The sequence below is a fragment of the Camellia sinensis genome, unplaced genomic scaffold (genome assembly GCF_055761805.1).
Source record: "Camellia sinensis isolate YWXY unplaced genomic scaffold, ASM5576180v1 Unanchor12, whole genome shotgun sequence".
Classification (NCBI taxonomy): Eukaryota; Viridiplantae; Streptophyta; class Magnoliopsida; order Ericales; family Theaceae; genus Camellia; species Camellia sinensis.
The window spans coordinates 6086427-6103440 of record NW_028128998.1 but is presented as its reverse complement, the minus strand read 5'-3'; the positions used below and the strand labels follow the sequence as shown (position 1 = coordinate 6103440).

Genomic DNA, 17014 nt, shown 5'->3' with positions numbered 1-17014 from the left:
TAACTGGTTCGGCCACATTGGCCTGACCAACCCCTTCCTCTTGTGCCGGAATACCCTCTGGTAAAAGCACCTCCTACCGTCTAGGCCTGCTACGCCTACCACCACCACATCCATGTCATGACATCCTAATGAAGATAACACAAGAGATTAGCACATTTACAAATGTACCGAAGCTAATTCACTCGCGTCCTAATGCGTTGGACAATATTTAATTCACTCAATGTAAGCACGTAGTCACACAAACACATACGAATTTCCTTTCTAGATAATGATCGTCCCGCGATGTTGCCAAAGTTCCAGTTAGAAATAACAATGATCAAGTGCTCTTCTAACATGACTTCTAGAAACTCTTAGACCCAATCAATATCTTAGAAATTCAATTCCATACCCACTTAGTCACATAAGCATGATATTACATAGCATACCAGGTTATTTCTAATTTTAACTAGCGAGATAACCCATTGTGGTAAAAACCACATCCCACGATTCCAAAGTATTCAAACCCGGTTGCTCTAATACCAAGTTGTAATGTCCCGAAATAATAACCATTATTCATTACATGACATCTATTAAATAGCAATACATTTCCAAACATAATATCCTTTCATTCATATGATTCCATTTTACAAAAAGGTAACACATGTAGTAATACATTCATAAGTCCTAACCCTGAATCTATAGCATGTGTCATAAGCAAAAGATATGAAATAAAAATCAAATAGGTGTATAAATGCCCTAATGGCTACAACTTTCCAAGACAATACTTGGTTACAACAAAAGTGAGTTTTAAACTCAATACAAATAAAGTCCTGGGCTTGTACAAAATGAATACAACAATAACAAAAAGAGAAGCTCTTGGCTCCAAGTCCTCCCAAGCTTACTGCCTTGGCAGAGGTATATCATCAACACCTGAAAATGATTTTCCACATAGGGTGAGCCAAAGCCCAGTAGAGATACTCTAACACAATATATGAATCTTAACAAAACCATAAGGTAAATGCATATGCAATGCTCGTGCCAAAATAATTTATATCTCTTTCCAAAACCATGCAATGCCAGGTTATATCGCAATTCATGAAATCATTTCCTTTACAATAGAAAATAGAGCAGTGGATACAACATTGGAATCTCTAGGTATGTGTCTACAAGTAGGCTATACAAACACTACCAATTGCCATTTTTACCGGTACTAACCGAAAGGCTCGGCACCTAACCACACAGGTTTCTGGACTTTCACCAAGGGCACACAGGCCAACAATAATACCACAACCACACCCCCCCACCTAGATTTACCAAGGTATTCACATCTTTTTCTCAAAACAGTATACATTTCCAATGTGTTAAATATGCAACAATCCTCAATGCAAATAGATGAGAAATTAGTTTCAATTCTCCTAATTCTCATGCAATTTCTACAACAATCAGCTATCCTCCACTGATAACCCAAAACAGATATCTCTAAACAGATAGATAATCTCCAATGAAGATGAATTTTTCAAAATTTCAAGATGGGAGTGATAATGCATATCCAGCTCCACCACTATCATCATCATCATCATTCCAATTTCATAAAATCCAACATCATTTCCATTTCCTCTTTACAAAATCAAATATTCACATTTTATGGTAAAAGCCCCTTTTTCTTTATAAATCAATTCCAAGGATAAAAATCCACCATTTCACCACAACTCATCAACATTTACAATTCCACAACCATTTTCAAGAATCCATTTGAAAACCCCTATTTTGATTTCAAAATCAAAACCCTAGATTTTATCCAAAAATCCCCAAATCACAATATTGTTTAGAAAAGCAAATAATTAAGTTAAAAACCATACAAAAGTGCAAAGAAACCCCTACCTCAAGTTAGAAGACAAGCAAGAGCAAGGTTGAAATTTCAATAGAATCGAAAATGGACTTTTTTCCGACCAAATAGAAGCTCTATGTGAGCTCTACCTTTTTAACAAAGGGACTAGGGTGTAGAGATCACTAGATTGAGAGTATTTGGAGGTTGAAAATGAGTTTTAGGGTCTTTATTTAGGATTTTGAAAAAGTTTAGAAAGAGAGAGATGAAAAAATGACTCAAAAAGTGAATTTTACAAACTGATATACGCGCAAACCGCTCTAGCAATCAGATACAATAAGTGAGACCGCTCGAGTGAACAAAGTACCGCTCAAGCACACAATGACATACTCTCAAAAGTTTTGCAGACAAAGACTAATAGCTCGAGCATAAGAAGGACCGCTTGAACCAAGATCGCTCATACGCAAGAAGGACCGCTTGAACCAAGATCGCTTGAGCTAGAAAAACACACTCCTAGTACTTTTGCAGGCTTGCAAAAGTACTGAAAGTTCCCAAAGACCGCTCGAGCGAACTAACCAAAACCTGGGCAAAGACTCCTTTAAAAAACAAACTCCCAACCTGTTTCAAACACAACCACAGTTAGGGTTGTTCACTGGTCGAGTCGAGTCAGTTTTACCACTGGATTGTCACTCGAACCGACCTCGTCGGTTTACAGAAGTGGTCATCCGATTTCGACCCAAATATTGCTCAAAACCATACACATCGGGTGCTCAGTTTAGCGGGCGGTTTTCGGTCGGCTAATCTTCCATTCATTGCTTCAATTCCATGGCTTTTGTCCCTTCCTTTCTCACACAAATCACAAAAATATACATATATGCAACATAACACAATCACAGTAGCATATTATACAAATCTCAGAGATAACAAACTCTCTCTCACACACACTAGAAAGAATGAAGTAAAAATTGAAAATAGAAAGAAGACACAAATCTTTCTGCCATGGCACAATGTCACCGTTATCTCTACTATACATCACCGCCATGTACGATTCTTGATCTTCTGCCAAAAGGGTTTGGATTTCGGTAGATCATAGACTCGAAGTTGATGATGGCTTTTGGGTTCGATTGGTAGATTAGAGAGAGAGGGAGATGAAACTGTAAGAGAGAGAAAGGGTTCAATGGCTTCTGGGTTTTGGGTGTGGTACATCTCAAACATGAGAGAGAAGAAGAGGGTATATGAGAGGGTGAGAGAGATAGAGACGGACATGATGGCTTAGATCAAAGACTCCATTATCAGCTGTGTAACCCACTGCGCTTATACATATAAATAAATTGAATGAGAAAAAGGGGGAGACGAGAAAGAGAGAAAGATGAAAGAAAGAGAAGGTGGGGTTGAAACTTGAAAGGGGGAAAGAGGGATATGAAAGGTTGAGTTGAGAGGGAGAGGAATGAAAGAGAAGGAAGACAAAAAGGTTAGAGAGTGGGTGGATACAATAATGAAGTTTGAATATTCACAATAAAATAATAAAAGGCTTGTCTTGGGAACGTAGATGCTGGAAGATAGTCAAACTTTGGAAACATCACTCACTATTTTAAATATAAAGTTGCAAGTGTAGTTTGTATAATAAAAAGTCGGTCGGATCGGTTTAAATGATTTTTTATATAAGGAGCCCGATATCTGACCGAAATTTGAACAAATTTTCTAAATTTAAACCGCTGCCGACCGTGAGATTTTCGAAACTGCCCATACTTGGATCGGTTCTGACGGTTTGGTTCGGATTTGTCGGGTGATTCGGATCCATGAACACCCCTAACCACAATATTCAAATAACCCAATTTAACAAGGAAAAGATGAACAAGGATATGAACAACTAAATAAAATGAGGAATTCCAGATTCAAAACAATAAACGGATCGGGTTTAAATCAGAATCGTTATAATCGTTCCATAAAAGTGTTACTTGAATATTTATATATAATAAATTTAGTTAAATTATTTATTTATTTCATTAATTTTAGTTCTATTGTGTTATAAAAGTGTAATTATCATATAATGATTTTATATGATATATATCATATATATATATATATATATAAGTAGTGTTTTTCCCTTACTTAGATGGCACATTCTAGGACTTATTTTTTTTATAAAAGTTACACCAACATTCTTTTTCTATTTATATATAAAATTCTACACAAACACAATTTTAATTATAATAATCAATTTTATATGAACTTTATTTGAAAAATACTTATTTTCTATATATATAATTATAAATTAATTATTATGATATATATAATTTAATTTAAATTTATTACCTATATACAATATGTATGTTTAATTTAAAAAGAATATTAAAAAAAAATTAGTACTCTACATAATTAATTTATATATTTTCTTCTTCATTCAATCACAACATATTTATATTTAATCTCTTAAATAAATTTTGTGTAGTTCTCTTTTTACATATTTTTATTATCCAAATAACGATAAAAATAAAAATAAATAATTAGAATCACTTTTAACTTTATATTACTAATTCTATTTCTAATTTGACTATTATTTTTAATATCAAAATGAGTATTTATTTTATATATCATAAATTAATATATATCATAAAAAATCATTATATGATAATTACACTTTTATAGCACTATAGAACTAAAATTACCAAAATTAACAAATAATTTAACTAAAAATTTATTATATGTAAATATTCAAGTAACACTTTTATAGAACGATAATGCTAAGATTATTAAATTAAATAATTTAAATTTAAATTTTATTCTAAATTAAAATTGATAATATTCTTTTGTAACACATATTATATTATAAAATATTATTGCATTAATTAAAGTTAATTATATTGTGATTTTATGTTAGACATCATATTTTTAAAAGTAATTTACATACATGTGTAATGTCCAAATAAATATTGATTGATTAAAATAATGGAACGCAACACTTTTTTGTTAAGTTTTTAGAAGATAAATTGACAAATGTCAAATGATAAATAGTGTGGAGTGTTAGTTTTTCATTATTTTAAAGAATAATGATTTATCGAAAATAATTATGTATATTTAAGGCACCTATTTTTATTTCTTGAATAAGTTTTAAATAAAAATTTTGAATATATAATATTACTGATAATGCACCTTCATGAGGTCTGCCAAAAAAGATATGTAAGAATAATTTGGTTGGACTAAAATATTTGTAGTTATTATGACGTGTCACATAATTAATCAGAATCCTTTAGAGAACTGAAATTATTAAGACTAAAGAATTTTTTTGTCTAATTCTCTTTGAGGACACTGTTTATGATTTGAATTTATAATACATCAATGTGAATAACTCTTATGATCTTACTAATATAAACGTAAAGCCTACATTTGAGTCAACCAACCTTAAGCATTTTTTTTGTGTAATAAAATACTTAAATATTGTCATATAAAAGTATAATAATAGATCATAATCAAACACTACTTGAAATATAATTAAACACCCAAGTCACTACTTTAGATATAATAAAAAATATAAGAAATTAGCAAAGAATTTTTCGATTAATAACCAAAATAATACACCATGATTTATATCTAAGTCATAATTTATTTATTATAGAATTTTCTATTGTTTTTATTTTTTATTTTTCAAAAAATATATATTTTTTGATAAAAGTGAAATTCATGATTTTTGATAAATTTGATTAACACAAATGAGGATTTGATTTTAGGTTGATAATATACTTTTTTTTTTTTTTTTAACTTTGAAAGAAATTGTTTTTATAAGCCTTTTACATAGGACACACACAATGAAAAAAATTTCATCAACAATTAACAAATCTATTTGTATTTGACTTTCAATTATTAAAATTTTCTAAACATAAAGTATTATGACTCAAAATCAATTTTTCGTTTCAAAAATGAATTCTCTAGCATTGCACAGGTCACCTACTAGTTAAATTATAAGATATTAAAATAAACACTCATTTTGATATTAAAAATAATAATAGTTAAATTAGAAAGAGAATTAGTAATATAAAATTAAAAGTGATTTGAATTATTTATTTTTATATTTATTTAGAAAATAAAAATATGTTGAAATAGGGCTACACAAAATTTATTTAAAAGATTAAATATAAATATGTTGTGATTAGATTAAGAAGAAAATACATAAATCCATTATATAGAGTATTGAGTTTTTCTTTAATATTCTTTTTGAATTATTCATACATATTGCATATAGGTATATAAAATTTAAATTAAATATAAATGTTTTGTAATAAAGAATTTCATGTTAAATAAAAAATTAAATATAAATTAATATTAAGATATCAATAAGATAGACAAAAAATAAAAAATATAAAAGAAAATTAATTTGATCCATACGATACACATAATAAATACTTATTTATTTATATATATATCAAGATACGTTTTTTGTCATATATCATAATAATTCAATTATAATTATATATATGGAAAATAAATATTTTTCAAATAGAGTCCATATAAAATTGGTTATTATAATTGAAATTGAATTTATATAGAATTTTATATGTAAATGGAAAAGGTATGCTGATGCATTTTTTTTTTTTTTTTTAAGTAAGGCCTTAAAATGTGTCACCTAAAAAAAAATACTACTTATATATATATATATATATATATGATGTATAGTAAGATGACCTTCAATGATTTCACATACCAGTCAATTTCATCAAGTCAATTTTATTAATATAAGGTACACGTTACATTTTTTAATTTTAAAAATTAAATAGTATATATATATTATGAGTACGTTAATGATTTTTAAAACATCACTCCGAAATTTATCCACAAAGACATGTTAGAATTGATCCTTAAACATATCAATAATTGACATACAATAGTTTACGTATTTTAGAGTAAATTTAAGGGTTACGTTTGACAAATCTTTTAAAAAAAATACTTTTTATTTATATTAGCCAATAGAATAGCTTAAATAATTATCTAATCGATTATATATTGAGACGCAATAAATAGCTTTAAAAAAATTTAAAAAAGAAAAATGCTTGGGAGCACTAATTAGTGCGCTCCCACTAATTAGGTGGCAGTGGGTCCCGCCATTAATGATGTGATATTTTGGTCTTGGAGTTGTATTTTTTTTTTTTTTACTTTTTTAATGCATTAGTGCTATTAGTGGTGATATTTTTAGTGGGATGAATCATTGTTGTTTAAAAAATGAGATATGCCACATAAGGAGAAAAAAAGAAGCAAAGATTACTTTATATATATATATATATATAATATGATGATAAGTTAATAGTTAAATTATAATACAGATCAACATTTTTTCATAAACTAAAACCTAAAACCTCACTCGTCTTAACACCTAAGAGCTCGTTTGGAATGTAAATTGACTTTTTGATTTTTTAGCTATTTTGCCTTTGGCTAAAAAGCCTTGTTTGAAATAACTTTTTTAATTTTTGTAAGAGAAAAAATAAAATGATTATGAATTAGATGTGACATTTTATTATATTTGATTAAAATAATCTATTTTATCCTATATTACTATTTTAATTCAAAAATGCTATTCCAAACAAAGCCTGAATGCTACTTCCAAGACAATAATTGTCGAAATTCCAAACGGCCATAAACGCGTAAATAAAGTGAATTCACGAATTTATACCTGTTGGACCAATTTGTCTCCCACAAAATTAATTTATTAACAATAATAAACATTTATATGTATAAAAGTGGTGCACCAAGTGTGTTTCATGCGTACACTAAAAGTAAACCCATGTGGTCACTCACACACACTATTGGACGGGTCAACGATTTCGAGTCACTCACACACACAATTGCATGGGTCAACGATTTCAATGATGCCAAAGCATGACACCTTCAACAATTCAATCAATTTCACATCTTTTTTTTTTTTTTCAATTCAGTACCCACTAAAGATGGTCATTTTTTTTTAAAACAAAATTCCAATCAGTTTGCTTATTTTCATTTTTCAAAAAAACACTTTTAAAAAAATTCTACTTTCTTATTTTTCGTATTTTTTTATTTTTACTAAATTTTTTTAATATTTTAAATAATTTTTTTACTTTTTAGACACACCTAACATAAATACACCTAAAAAATAAAAAAAATGTAAAAAAAATCTTTTAAAAAATCACTAAATACCAAAAATATAAAAAAAAATACAAGAATTCAATACATTTTTTATATTTCTATATATTTATTAATTTTTTAAAATATTTTTTCACAAATTTTTTACTTTTTAGATACATCTAACTAAGGTGCATCTAAAAAAGTAAAAAAAAAATATTTAAAATTTTAAAAATATTCACTAAAAATAAAAAAATAAGAAAATAAAAAAACTCAATTTTCAAAAAATTTAATCCAAAACTCAAACCAAACACTATATTTTTATTATAAAATAGCATGACCATTCATAAAATTGACTAGTCCATGTCCATGAAAATGTGCAAAACATTATCATTTACTAACAGGAAAAGCCACGGTGAAGAGTTGACATCCTGCAAAGACTTTGAAATAATCATTTTCTAGAAGCACAACCATGGACAATTCGTGGCCCATTGCTTCCCATTATTGCACTGATTTTTCCTATATATATATATATATATATGTGTGTGTGTGTGTGTGTGTGAGAGAGAGAGAGAGAGAGAGAGAGACAGAGAGAGAGAGGGAGAGAGAGAGTGCACATGCAGCACATAAATTGGTTGACATCAAACTAATTTTTTTGTAAAAAAAAAAAAAAATTAATCATAGTGGACTTTAATAAGATGAAACGATGGGTCTATAAATGTACAAATATCATAAAATTTTCCTAACTAAAAAAGTATAAAAGGTTACAGACAATCAAGGAAGCCCATGAGAACAAAGGCCATAAAATAGTAACATGAATATTTTGATCATAACTTCAAAGAAAAAATAAGAGGAAAATATACCATTGAGACAGTTCGAATTGAACAATTTTTCCCTATTTAACCAAACAAGAAAAATTTCAATTATTTCAATATCGAATGATCTATCTAATTTATTTTCATGTTGCTTGAATGATTTTTCATTTATTTATTTTTTAGTAAGTGTTTCTTGAATGATTGGTCTCAAACTTTATTTGATGTCAAACTGAATATCCAAGTCCCTCCTGAAATTAAACAGCAAGCTTTCTTTTCATAAGACAAATTTTTTCCAATTTAAGGTTAAACAAGATAACAAGGAAACTCTGGCTGAGACACTCACTACAAAGGCCGACAAGGCCTCGGCCTTTTAAAACAACCACTAGACAAGTGCATGACAAGAAGGAAAAGCGGCTACACCAATTACCTAAGTAGAACAAAGGGTGTGCAAAACACCCACCTTACTGAATAGGATTAGGTTGTGACACGCAAGGATAATGACAGTGAAGAGTATGGTCATGTATTGCGCCAAGAAGCATCTAACAAGTTCTTATGTAGAAAATAGCACATCCTCCTTCATGTCTCTATGGAAGAAAACAAGAAGCATGATGAAAAGATTTTAAAAAATCTCAAGCTCCCTAAAGAGAGAAGCTCAGTGAACTTCTTCAAGAATTATGGCCAAAAAACACCAAAGAAAAGCTCGGAGAATCTCCTGAGTTGGGGGTTAGGAAGCACCAAAGAAAAACCAGGGGAATGAACAACTAGTGCATCAAACCCCTTAGTTGCTTGCTTTACCAATCCTTTCGGATTGTGAGATTGTTTTCTTGATTTCTCTCGGGATGTAAGAGACTTGTTGTTAGGCTAGGATTTTCTTTTCCTGTCTTGCCCTATAGGTCTGTTTACTGAGCTTTGTTGCATATATTTTCTTTTTTCGGTAATACTATCTCACTTACCCCAAAAAAAGTAGAACAATACTTGGGGCATGGCAATGATCTTGTCAGTGTGATGCTCTGCTTAAGTAGATAGAAGGCATTAAGTGACTACACAAGTATGTATCCAAGAAGACCGAAAAAACTGTGAAAGGGAAAACAAGTAGGCCAATTAACAAGTAGGACAGAAGTCAGGCCAATCATTGCCGGTGCAATGATCCAGTTTTTATGATGCCTGAGTAGATAAAAAAATCCAAGTAGACTACAGAGAACATAAAAACACAAGAAATATTTTTTAAAGATTGAAACACAAAGAAAGATTAAAGATGTGTAAAATTAAGCTTCCTATAAAGCAGGGAAAGTAGCAGTGTTGCAAAATAAGAGTCATGACAAAAACCTATTACACTAGCAACATAACAGATACAGGACTTCATTGGAAACAACAATCCCCCATTGGAAACAACAATCTCCTGAGTCCTTCTGGCTTACCAATTAAATCATTTCATAGAAAGGAAAAAAAAAATTTAAGCACCTGAAGCTTATGTGGGCTCATCAACGAGGGTGCCTACAGATTTGAACCAACGCATAAGATTCCGATGATCCTTCACATAAAGCCAAGCTTGAAGAAATGGAAAGAGGCTCTCATTTATTCCTCGCTCCTCAATGTAACCATGCAGTGCGTCTCTCATCCCTTCATCAAGATCTCTGTGAGTGAATAAACACATTTGTTAATTGATTTCACAGTGTAATGCATATTCCAAAGGCCTTACCCAGTGCACAAGGCTCTCGCCTACAGCAGGGTATGGGAGAGATAGCAGTAGGTAGGAGCCTCACCCCACTTCTTGTGGGAAGGCTAATTCTCATGACTCCAAAACCACACCACAAGGTTGGGAGCAGATAGCACTTGCCATTATGCGCAGGTCACTACCTCAAAATATATTTTATTAAAAAATAAAAAATAAAAAAAGCAGAACTGGAAACATTGTAGTTTTTAGAAGTTTTAATTCATAGAAGCATCTCATCTTCCTAATGCAAAACACAGCCTTTATCAGGAACGGAGCCATAGCTTGGCCTGGGGTGGCCATGGCTCTTCCCACACCATATGTCCCACTTATGCCATTACTGTACAAATCCCCTCAATCATGCTCTTACTTACCATCTATCACCCTCCTCAGCCAAATCTCCCTTTCCCTTTTTAATAGTAAGCAAACTTCCTAACAATCAATAATATGGTTAGGGCTGTTCATGGAATCCGCCAACCCAAAAAAATTGACCGGACCAACCTGAACCGGTAAGCCACGGGCGGTTTCAATCACACAGACTGTTGGCAGCAGTTTTTCTTGGATGGATTTTGCAGTTTCGTGGTCGGTAACAGTTTGGTATGCATTAGATCCGTCAAAACCGCCCAACCGAATTATATATATATATATATAAGACAATGCACCAATCAATGACCTATTGACCATCTTTCATTATCCTTTGGTGGTTGTGCAAAGCTTACTAAGCTTCTTAATCCTTTGTGTCTAACAAAAAAAATTAATCATGACATTTCAATTTTCAAGAACAAAGGCAACAGGAGCCTAAGAGTCATAGGACCCTCCAGCTTTCACAGTCCTTATCTCTCTCTTTCAGAGACTTTCGTCTCTCTCCTCTTCCCCAGATTTCTCTTTTCAAAATATCTCTTTAGTTCCATATTTTTCTCTTCCCCATATCTCTCAACTTCCCAAATTTATATTTTTCCAAACTCTCTCTCTCTCTCTCTCTACAGACAAATTTGCAAGTCTCCTCTCCTCCTCTACAAACAATCTATTTTCTCCATCTCCCCTCCTAAATCCCCTCACCGATCTCCCTCCCTCACACCTATATTTTCTAATCTTCTTTAAACCCTTCTTCATGAATCTCCAACTATCAACATTAAACTTCGTATTGAAAGCAAATCGTGAAGGATTGATGATGTCAATGGTGTGGAAGATTAGGAAGACAAGCGGTGGCACAAAAGAATTTTTTGGACAGTGGATGAGATGATGTCAGCCTTCACAAACTCACTCATGTTATCAAATTCTTGCTTATTTTTTTTAAATGTTCCCCAGGTTTTTTTTATATATTTTAATTTCAATCCCCTTTTATTAAAATTGAATTTTAGAATTTTGAGATCAACTATTGTTTTTGTTTTTGAATACAAAGATTGAGAGATTGGTAAATGAATGCTAGTTGTGAAACCGACCGTGTCCGATTGCCAACCAAAGGACTTGAGCGGATGGTTTCGAATAGAATATTTGGTCGGCATTGGTTGAGCAGATAGGCAAACCAATGATGGTCGATTGGTTAACAATTCAAGGGTAAACTCAAACCAACTCAACCCGTGAACACCCCTAAATATGGTACTTAAACTTGTCTCCAAGCCCTCTCCAAAGAAAGTTCCTCATCAATTCTCTCTATTGTATATGAGTGCTGCTATTAACACTCCATTTATTTCTTTGGACTCCTCAATTTTTTATTTTTTTATTTTTTTATTATAATAATAACCTCAAATGAAATTACTAAAGAGGACATCAATTATTTTGGGACACTCCATCTCACAATTAAGTCTACACACCCACTCAATCATAAAATAGGGTTTATGAGAGCACCCACCTCCATAACCACCCACACACTTCAAAAACTTAAAAACTTACCCACCCTCAAACCTTGAGAACCCTCCGGCGGCAACGGTGACAGCTATTTGATTATACACACTTCTCCGGCAATTGCAATGAGTAAAAGTTTTTCCGGCAACACAATTCCATGAGACTAATAGAGTACAATAATGTAAGCTCAAAGGAGATTTATAACTTGGATAGTGTTGGAAGTTCGGAGGAGGTTGGCTTTGTAATAGTAAGTTTCTTCAAAAACACGGACAAAAATGGAGAAAACAATTCAACTTCAAAAACAGGCAGGAGTTTACATTTTCTAAGGTTCAAGAACACGGGCCCGAAAAGCAGTCATTTGTTCAGCAACACAGGCCCGAACATAGGTTATTTGTTCGAGAACAGGGGTCTGAACAATGGAATTTCTTAAAGTTTGATGGGTCAAACTTGTGCACATACGCAGGAGTTCACATTTTCTAAGGTTTGGGAACAAAGGCCAAACATCAGTCATTTGTTCAGCAACACATGTCCGAACATAGGTTATTTGTTCAAGAACACAGGTCCGAACAAGGGAATGCATTAAAATTTGATGGATCAAGAGAGAGAGATACCAACGTGAAACTTGTGAAGATCGGTTTCAGATGAACAGAGAAGCTCCTCTTCATTTGTGAAACTTGTCTTTCTTCTTATGAGATTCACTGTGAGAGAGAGCAACAGAGATACTGCCAATGAGAAACATGATCGACAGGGAAATCTCTACGGTGAAGTTTAAATTTGAACTTTTAGGGTTTTGGAAAATGAATATTTTTAGGAGTGCATTTTAATGAGTGAAATTTTTAGAAGGATCTTGTTCCAAAAAAAAAAAATTAGAAAGATAATTTTGGCATTATTTACGAAAAGGAGAAATTTTAAGAGTTTTGAAATTTATAAGTGAGGGTCCAAAGAAATGGAGGATCCAAACTAACAAGTAAAGTGCTAATAGCAGCATTCATTGTATATTGAGTTCTATTGCGATGCTTTCACATCTATATGAGCAATTCATAGAATCACTCCATGTAATAGTAATTAGTTTGCGATGTTTTCTTCTCCAATTTGTTGACTATATTATATCATTTTTCAAAAAGAAAATTTTTTATAAAAGAAACAATGGGAGTGTGAAACCCTTATACAAAATGTAGACAAAGAGCCGAAGAGCCTATTTTTTGTTTCGTTTTCAAAATCTATTTTCTGAAAATACTAAAACTTCTTTGGTAAAATAAACACAAAAAAAGATGTTTTTGAATTTTCAAACACTAATTTTGCACCCAAAAAAATATAATAATATGAAAATGATGACTGTCTTTGAATTTTTCATAATTTTTCACCCCAAAAACAAATGGCTTGTAGATTCCCTATCATACTTACACATGCAACACCAGTTAACATGGACTTGCTTCCTGCTAATCAAATTATCCATAGGGATAATTTTGCTATGCACTATTGTCTACACAAAAAGGGCAACCTTAGAGGAAGCCCTAGTCCACCACAATCCTTTCCAATAAAAAATTGACTTCTTTGACCCACCAATGTTTCAAAAATGGATTTTTCCTCCAATTGTCTACATTTTGATATTGTCCACCTCACATCATCACCTTTGTCATCAATGTGGGATAGAGCATAAAGACACTTACGAAGCTCCATCAACTCCCCAACCTCCCAAGTATTTAGCTTTCTAAGAAGATCAATATCCCAAAAAAATGATCTCTTAATAGCAAGCTACCTCTTTATTGGACACAATGTTAGCAATTGCACCACTACCAACTTATCCTCCCCAGACCAAAGATGGCTCTAGAATGGCAAAACCTTACCTGCTATGCTACCATTCCGCATCACAAACAGAATGTATCTTGAAAAGGTATCCCACGCTATATGGATTGACACCTTCCACAATTTCATATAATGTGACAGTGACCACCTTCAACGCCCATCCCTTACGTACATCCATATTTAGACTCAACCACTCTCCTCCAATATCTCTTCCCCTCACAGAAAACCTCCAATAAAGCTTGGTTGAAGATTGCAAGCCTTTGAAACCCTAAGCCACCTTCACTCCGAAGAGTACAAACAGTATCTCAATCAACCAGATGATATCTAAACTTATCTCCTAGCCCACTCCAATGGAAATAATGTTGCAGTTTCTCCAACCTCTCTGCTACCGAACTCAGGATGGAGAACAAAGGAATGAAGTGCATACGCAACTAAACAAGGTACCTTTAATTAAAGTCAACCTACTGTCTTCGAACATGTAGTACCTCTTCCATTCCACCAACCACCTTTGAAATCACCAATAACTATACACCAAACATATTATGCCTTGAACAAAGACCCCAAAGGAAAACCTAAGTGCGTAAAAGCCATGGATCCCACTTGCATCCTGAACTATCAACTAGTTCCACCTTTCATGTCAATCCACAACTAGATCAGTTTCATTCTACCAAATCCATTAGCCCTTAAATTTCCCTTAAAAAAAATATCAATTTCACCAATATGGCCAAAAACCCACATATTAATGTCATCGTACCACAATCTTGCTACCCTGCTATTTTGGTTTCAAATGAATGTGCTCTATATTTAAGTAATGGTCTTCTTTCCTGAATGGAGATCCTAGGGTTCTTCCATGAATGATGTTGTCTACAGTAGTGTTGCACCAAAAGAATTAACATGTCATGCTAATGTGCTATACCATGAAATCTTCAGATTATGCTAGATGTGAACATCAAATAACTACAACTCCCTCCATGCATGATAATTAGAAAATAAAAGATGATTATTAGCTGAAAGTTAATCAAATAGTAAAGAAAAGTAAAACCCTCATAAAATGCAGTACAGAACTTACTGGAAAACAGGACCATTATATGTGTTTGGAACTACGAAAAAACCAGAAGTTTCAAGCTTCGGCCTCATTGAAACAGAGTGAATTCCCAATGCATCCGGGTACAACCCACAAAGAAAATGTAACGAATCCTTTTGTCCAGGCTTCGAGATATCGACATGAAGGAACAACTGGTTAATACCATCATCACCATCATCATCTCCACCCCCAGGAATAATGTTAGCCAACCGCATTACATAGAGATTGATCTCCTCGTCACCATAAGCCCGTTTTAGAACAGGCAAATTGTTGTCAAGTGCCCCTTTTCCAATCATGAATGGCGAAGGAGGGTTCACCTTCTGCAAACCAAAAAATGTACCTGAATTTAGATTTTTTATTTTATTTTATTTTTTTTAAAGTATCCCAAACACAAAATGTATCCAAGCAATTAAAACCCACTAAAACCCTAAACATGAAATGCATTCGGACATATCCACTACAATCCTATAGAAAAAAATGTACCAAATCTAGATGAAGCCATTAAAACCCACTAAAACCCTAAACATACAATGCATCCAAATTTAGACAAAGCCGCTAAATCCCTAAACACAAAATATATCTACATGTAGATGAAAAAACAATTTGGGAAATTGCAATTCAGTGGAAGTTTGCAAAAAAAAAAAAAATTCAAATTAGTGGTATACTTTATCAATTTTAATAATTAAAGTCATAACTTTTCCATAAATTTGCAAATATTTTAAGAAGACACCACTGATTTGCAATTTCCCCAAACAAATAAAACCCTAGACACTCTATCAGCATTGCCACAAGCCAAAAGAATTCAAAATTAATAATTTTAGAGACTAAATCCTGCATAAATTCATACAAATGAGACATCTATACAAATAAATACAAACAAAAATGCTAAACCCTAAATAAAACAAGCAGCATGAGTGTATATGCACGTAAATATACAAATATGTATATATATACAGATATATATGTATTGAGAGAGAGAGAGAGAGAGTGTGTGTGTATTACAGGGGGAGGGGTCATTTTGGAGACTTCGAAGTAGTGTTCTTTGAGGGAGCGGATCAACATGGAGTTGACGGCGGAGGATACGCTCGACGACCGCCGCGATGCTATCATGCGCCACGGTTGCAGAGCGCCGCCAAACGCTTGCCTCCACATTTTTTGCTTCTTCTCTCTCTCTCTCTCTCTGCCCTTTGATTTGCTTTCTCAACTTTTTTTATATTTTGTCACGAGGTGGAGGTGGCGGTGGCGGTGGCGGCGGCGGTGGCGGCGGTGGTTTCGTGGCGGTGACTAGTTTTTTATGGGGGTGGTGATTGGTGAAGCAGCACTCGAGCTCGAGCATCTGCTTCTATTCTGATGGTACTGTTTGGTGTAGGTTATAATTTAACATATTATAAATTATGAATATTATAAATTATGAATTTAATTAAAAGTTGTTAATATGTTTGGTATAACTGTTGAATTATAGATTTAAATTGCTGAGTAGTATTTGTTAAATAAGCTGTGAAGTAACTTTCTCAATTAATTTTTATTTTTTGTTATTCACTATTTGTTTACATTTCTCATAAAAAATAATAATAATATTTTATAGTCTATTTGGGTTTTTTTTCTATTTTTTAAAAAATAAAAAATAAAAAAATTTAAGAGTATAATCATGAATTAATATGTCTACAGCAGAAGCTGATAATCAAAAGTAAAGGGTGAGCAGCTTCTCAGAATCAATTTTTTTGACTTAAAATAAGTTGTTAGAATCAGAAGCTGTTTGAAATAAGTTTAACCAAACAGTTCAAAATAATTTTTTAAAAATCAGTAGTCATAAGTTGGCTCAAAAAAGCCCCACCAAATATCCCCGATATTGCCTACTATCT

The 17014-nt window shown here is 32.3% G+C and overlaps 1 protein-coding gene across 2 annotated transcripts; it reads right to left on the bottom strand.

The window, feature by feature from the left end:
• Positions 1–9953: 9953 nt before the first annotated feature.
• On the bottom strand, positions 9954–16531 carry LOC114257890 (mitochondrial acidic protein MAM33). Of its 2 annotated transcripts, XR_003627757.2 has the most exons (4): positions 16155–16510; positions 15138–15472; positions 12874–12960; positions 9954–10340 (listed from the first exon to the last, which is right to left on the bottom strand). XR_003627757.2 is itself a non-coding variant. In XM_028197711.2 (3 exons), the coding sequence occupies exons 1-3, from the start codon at positions 16302–16304 to the stop codon at positions 10175–10177; spliced, it is 651 nt and encodes a 216-aa protein (XP_028053512.2). In that variant the 5' UTR covers positions 16305–16531; the 3' UTR covers positions 9954–10174. The 2 variants fall into 2 exon arrangements, 1 of the variants encoding a protein (XP_028053512.2); XM_028197711.2 differs by lacking the exon at positions 12874–12960 and having other exon boundaries at positions 16155–16531.
• Positions 16532–17014: the final 483 nt, after the last annotated feature.

Bases quoted from the DNA above. Each gene is read 5' to 3' on its own strand.
- LOC114257890 (XM_028197711.2), bottom strand. From the start codon at position 16,304: ATGTGGAGGCAAGCGTTTGGCGGCGCTCTGCAACCGTGGCGCATGATA. The intron at 15,473-16,154 runs GTAATACACACA...TTTGGTTTGCAG, and splicing joins CCAAAATGACCCCTCCCCCT to AAGGTGAACCCTCCTTCGCC. The intron at 10,341-15,137 runs GTAAGTTCTGTA...ATTCACTCACAG, and splicing joins TATAATGGTCCTGTTTTCCA to AGATCTTGATGAAGGGATGA.